Below are 6,090 nucleotides of genomic sequence, written 5' to 3'. Positions count from 1 at the left end.
CTGCTGAAGAGTAAAGGAAAACAGATACTGAGAAATAGGCTGTTATGCAACGGCACTGCAAGGACAAAGCAAGAAACCCTATAAAAGCCAATCTCATAAAGAACACCATATTTTGCTACTTCAGTGCTTTGAGCGATATTAAACTTGTTCCTCATTTGAAAGCAGGCCCTGAAACCAGGAAGCAGAGCAGCAACAACTGCTGACATCTTGTGTGGCTTTACAAAAAAAAGGGTGTGACCACACTGGAAGGCCTCCAACGTCAGAGCTGGTTGGTTATTGTGCGACAGTAGTCTTCCACCAAGCATGTCTTTTACACAGACACACCACGCATTTCCTGTGTGAAGCCATTAGGCAACCTGCCTTTTGATGATTCTGCACATGATGAAATAGTGGTACAAGGTGAAATGAGCAAATGAGGTGAGAGAATGACATGCAGACAAGATGAGAAGGCTGGGAGAGGTCTGATGACACAGTGAGGAGCAATAAAAGCAGAATAATTAATCTGCAGAGATGCCAATGGAAAAAACACACACACAAAACACACCACCGAGATTTATCTGAAATAATCAATGATTACTGCATAAATGATGCATTTATTACCTTCATGGTCTCCTGCGTAACAAGAGGCAATAGATGCCCCCACCCCCAGACCTTCAGTTTTAATTCATACTGCATACACAAATTATGGGGGTAAGGATTGGGGGAGATTATACTAGATTATATGACAATTTCATTTCTAGATCTTCCACATCAGGTGACCTTTTTAACTAACAAATGGCATTTGGATGTCATGCTGTCACTTCAGCATCCATGTTGGCACAGATGTGCTTCAACAAGATCCACATTTAGCATACAGTCACAGCATAAAAATAAACCCTTATCGCTCATGCAGAAGTTCATTTAATAGGTCGACAATGCTGTTTGTGCCTTTATGAATTATTTCTGAGGACTCTTCTTTTTCCTTTTTTTTTTCTTCCTCGAATTATGCTGTAACTCGCACGTCTTTTGTTCTGTGGGAGGTGATGTTTTGGCTAATCGGGGGCCTTCTGATGCACGAGAATTAATTAAACCATCGTATATTGTGGCTGAAAACGTCACTTTCAGATCCTCCTGCGAGTTCCCTTGCACAACTACAGATCGCGTGCGTATGTCTGTGTCTGCGTGTGTGCGCGCGCGCACGGTTGGACGTGAGAAACGTGTCGCATCGGTTACGAAAGCAGTGTGCAGCAAGCCTTTTTCATCTTTTTTTTTTTATCACAGATGTCGGTGATTAAATCGGCTCTCCCTGAGACCGGCAGAGGGGAAAAAGCCGAAAGAAGAGAGCGTATATCTGTTTTAGCGGGGGGGAAAAGCGCTGACCGAGCTGCCCGGTTACTTTCTGTTGGCAGGCGGCAGCGAGCAGCAGACTCCTCGCAGAGCCCTATATTTGGGCACGGAAGTCCAAACGTCATCGCGCACGGCTTACGATTAAAAAAATGGAAAGAACGCACTGACGTAAGAGCCACTGACATAGTTAACCCTGGCAACAGGCGGAACAATAAATAGAGCAAGTGGAGGTACAGGGAAAAAAGATGGCTATGCCTTATGTAAGCTAATTTTAGCATTATTTTAATAATTTTTGAAAGCATTTTACTGGAAATGCTTTTAATTTACTACTCCTGAGAATATTCCCCTCTTTTTCTCTTCTCTTTCATCTTTTCTAAAATTATTTTTCCTTTGCCTCTCTTCCCCTAAACACGGCGGGAGGTTTCTTCCTGTTAAAAAGAGTTTTTCCTTCCCGCTGTCGCAAAGTGCTTGCCCCATGAGGTGACTGATGAATACACCTGACTTGAACTGAATAAATATGTAAATACATATGTGTGTGTGTGTGTGTGTGTGGATATCGTGAGAGGAAAGCAACACACCCAGTCAGCACAGATGATTGAATTGAAATATCACTATCTTTTTATTTACATATCTTACAAACAACATTCTTCTTTACTATCTCTTTCTCTATTCCTCTATGTGTAAAAAAATAAATTTAATAAATTAAAAGGACTAATGTTTTCACAGAAAACTTTGGATAGACCACTCAGACCATGGTTAAGACAATGCACGTGTTTTTTTTTCTGTTTGTTTTTTTCTTTTTAAAATTTCACAAACAATTCACATGTTAACTCTCACATTCCATTAACCAGAAAACAAACTGGATCAATAATAACTATTGCTCTGAACATACATCGATAAACAACAAGTTATGTTATCTAGCACCATATAAATCATATACGAACTCATATAACGACTAGGTGGTATTAGTTGAAACATGCGGGGAGGTTTTTTTTTGTTTTTGTTTTTTAAACTTGCTACATTGGTGTTATAGGCAAGTATAGATAAAGGCAGATAAAAATCATAAATAATTTAATATAAGTCTGTTCCATAGCCCTGTGATCGGCACATCTACGTAAGAAAGTGTGCTTTGATCGGAAGAATCATTGTTTCTTGTACAGTCTTTTAGAGGGCCAGCAGGGTGGGTGAGCTGAGGGAGTCGGAGGACTGCTCATTGCTGCTGCTTCCTCTCCTGTGGGCGACGCCGCAGGTGGGGACGGTCTCTGCCTCTGGGAAGGTGAATACAAATGAAGACGTGTAGGTAGTGCAGGCTGGGGTGCAGGTTACTACAGGTGTGCACAGGGGCTCGAAGTCATTGGTATTAGCTGAGGTGTGAAGAGCCTCCCACTCCTGACCCGTGTAGAGGGAGCTGGACAGGTCGACCTCTGGCACAGACCGTGCCGTCTCCATCTCCGTCTTTGCCAGGAGATCCAGAGACTCCTCCAGGACAGAGGACTCCAGGTCTGACATCTTGACTGTGCTGCTAGAGACGGTGGCTGTGGAGAGGGCGGCGCTGGCGCTGGAGAATATGGAGTTGGAGGTTGAGGTGAAGGTCGACTGGCTGGAAGCGATAGCGGGTGTATGAGAGACGGTGATCTGTGGCTGGGTGGACACTGCAATGGAGTGGCAGGAGTGGGTAGGAGAGAGGGAGGTCAGGGGGAAGTCTGTGCCCAGCTCAGAGGGGATTTTGCAAATGGGCTGGTGGGCAGCCAGGATGAACTCAAGCCTCTCCTTCTCCTTCAGCAGGTTGGCGATATCATTCTGCAGGTTGGATTTCTGGTCTTCCAGGATATCAGTTTCCTGTAAGAGAGAGAAATGGAGGAAGTTGCATCAGCTTGGCTGTTGGATAGCTCTGCTATAGCTCTGACAATAAACATGTTTCAATGAGTGATGGTAAATCTGATGGGATACTTACAGCTTGCAGAGTGTCTGTAAGCTCTCGCCTCCTGTTGCGGCATTTTGCTGCTGCCTGCTTATTCCTCTCTCTGCGAATCCTTCTCTTCTCCTCTTCCTCAGGTGTCATCTGCACATGATAGAAGGTAAAAGTTAGGACCCCTGCTCTTTAATAATCTTAGTCTATATATATACATAACACTTCATGAACGAATGATAATTACCTGTTCCACTTTGCCTCTCTTGTTGTGAGCCCTGGACACTGCAGATTTCATGACTGCTCTTGAGTATGCAGGGCTAGGGCTGGAGGTGTAAGGGTGAGCTCCGTGGGAAGGGGCCACTGAGGAGACCACAGGCTGGACCATCCACTGAAGATCTGGGCTTGTGGAAATGGCTGTGACTGTGGGGATGAAGGAGGCACTTGATGCTGTCAGGTCTGTGAAATCCTGGAGGAAATGAAGTAAAAAAGGAGATCGTCAGGACGTTTGGTACATTATCAGGAGGGGTGGCAGCATTGCAAGATGTCTATGAATGAAGCACGGAGGGTCTATAAAAAGCTGGATGGTTTAAAAATATCCTTATGATGTCAGCTATGACGTTACATTCTCTCTATGGAGTTTCCAGGTGGATGAATGAAGCTTGCCTTGCACTGTGTGGTGCGCAGGTCAGAGTTATTTTTTAATATATATATTTAAAAACTCAATGGGTGCTTTTCTTAATTTCCAGCCAGCCTTTTTCATTATTAAGATTATTATTATTTGAAAACATCAAATTTAAGCTTTGTCAGTTTAATTTAGTAAACATTCAAATCTCCAACAGGTTCTTTCTGAGCTGAAATAGCGTGTTGTAAAGATTTAACAATGTTTAAGCGGACATACCTGAGACTGGGGAGATCCCATGCTGGAGTAAGATCCCGCTGGTGACGGGTAATATCCCAAAGTGTCCACGGACGGGGAAGCGGTGCTGCAGCGAGAGGAAGAGTCGCAATCCGCGTTGAAATTGAACATCATCGTTCCTTTTTTTCGAAAAAAAAATTTAAGCAAATAAGAAGATCCGGACAAACTCTACTAAGGACGAATGTAAACTTGAGGTCAGGATATTCCTTTAGTGGGTTTGCGAGAAAACTCTTCAAGCGCTGCTCCCGATCAGTTCTCTTTAGTCGCTGTTCTGCTACTCAAAGTTAGACTGCCAACTCTCCGAGCTGGGCCTTTTTTATAGTGTGCCTGCTGACGTAGAGAGGGGTGTGCCGTTCACCCGACACCAGGAAGGAAAAAAACACCAAAACACTGACTTAACAACGCCGTAATAACACCGACTTTTCCTCGCGCTCCATTTAAATTCAATACACTTTGTTTGCACGAGTCACGAATGAGTCATTTACAGGTGATAAGTGACTATTTAAAATGTTTATTTCTAAAACTCGTCTTCAAGAAATGGAATATTCCGGAGCGGGATCCCCGATACGTAGGTATCCATATATGGTGCATCCTGTGAAGGAGGCGGGGCCTGATGGGAAATACACCTTGAGAGTGGCGGACAGCGGCATGACGTTATGTAAAACAACAAACACAGACACTGTTGTGAAAACTTGAAGAACTGAGATAACAGTGAGGAAAAGTGCGTCCTACACAGCAGGGACACAATTAAACATGTAAATGTGTCTGTGCTGAACAAAACGTACCAAACAAACACATTAAAAAATAAAAATCTGTTTCTTTTTTTTAACCCCCTCCCCCAGCCGCGCGCCTCCTTTTTTATTTGTATTTTTGAAATATAGAAACTCAATTTTATCGTGCAAACTTGTAGTTAAGCACTTTGTGATATTCACCTTGAAAGGTGGTATATAAATAACATGTTATTTAAGTACTCGCTAACTTCACTCACTGACTCACTTATCGACTATTTTTAAAGTGTTTAATTTGATCAATTGTTACACATTTAATGCAAGACAATTCATACAATCACAGGAGGCCCATGTTTGTATGTGTAGGTAGGTCACAAAGTACAAAGAATAATTTGAATAAAGATAAGAATAAGCGAGAAAACGGTGGGTAATTGATTTTCACTTGATTCTGTGGTCTGTCTGTTAAACCGACTTTTAATTTACTTATATACTTAATTTTATCCATGTATTTTTCTTATTTAATCCCATGCGTTTATATCCAGTAAGTTACAATGGAATTGTTTCATAGAATTGTCTAAAATATCTCTACATAAACGTTACATGTCAGGACATGGGTGACATGTTCTCCACCCTCAGGTACTGTTTGTACTTTTCGCCTGCAATCCAGAACAGGGCGTGTTTAGCTGCAGAGCGAGCTGATAACTGGTTTTCTGTGTGTACGTTTCCTCGACGACAGTTTACATTTCTCAAAGGAGGGGACGGGGAGGGGTGGCAGTTAATTGTAAAGGTCTTCCCCAAAGCCACTAGCAGAGGGAATCCTCAAGATTTACGTAAGAAGCTATGAAACGAATTCATGAAATGCAGGCTTAACGGTGAGCCAACATTGCGACTGCATTTGCTGTTTAATAACTGTTCATTCTCTGACATCAGCGCTTTTTTTTTATTATCGTGTTGACTTGAGAAGTAGGTCTGTGGAACAAGCATCGTGACTTTCGTGCAATATTACCAAAGTCAGCAACATTTTGCTGGTAGTTTTGTTCATGGTTTATTCTTAATAAAGGCGATACATTCATGCACATAAAAAAACACGAGCAAAGCATTTTATGAGTTTTATGAAACACAATTCATACTTTTCTTCTTCTTTTTTTCTCTCTCTCTCGTGAGTCTTCCGGGAATTCCCTTCTTTAACCAAACAAGCACAAAACAAG

General features: G+C 42.3%; 1 protein-coding gene across 1 annotated transcript; it reads right to left on the bottom strand.

Annotated features, from left to right (window-relative positions):
* Positions 1-1,921: 1,921 nt before the first annotated feature.
* fosab (v-fos FBJ murine osteosarcoma viral oncogene homolog Ab) lies at positions 1,922-4,425 on the bottom strand. The gene is made up of 4 exons (XM_005734375.1): positions 4,137-4,425; positions 3,483-3,704; positions 3,281-3,388; positions 1,922-3,165 (listed from the first exon to the last, which is right to left on the bottom strand). Exons 1-4 carry the CDS (start codon positions 4,266-4,268, stop codon positions 2,491-2,493), a joined length of 1,137 nt encoding a protein of 378 aa, XP_005734432.1. The 5' UTR covers positions 4,269-4,425; the 3' UTR covers positions 1,922-2,490.
* Between the last annotated feature and the right edge of the window lie 1,665 nt (positions 4,426-6,090).

Source organism: Pundamilia nyererei, unplaced genomic scaffold (assembly GCF_000239375.1).
Source record: "Pundamilia nyererei isolate P.nyererei 1_Seehausen unplaced genomic scaffold, PunNye1.0 scaffold00058, whole genome shotgun sequence".
Taxonomy (NCBI): domain Eukaryota; kingdom Metazoa; phylum Chordata; class Actinopteri; order Cichliformes; family Cichlidae; genus Pundamilia; species Pundamilia nyererei.
The sequence above is the reverse complement of the archived record's forward strand: the minus strand, read 5'-3'. Positions and strand labels throughout refer to the sequence as shown.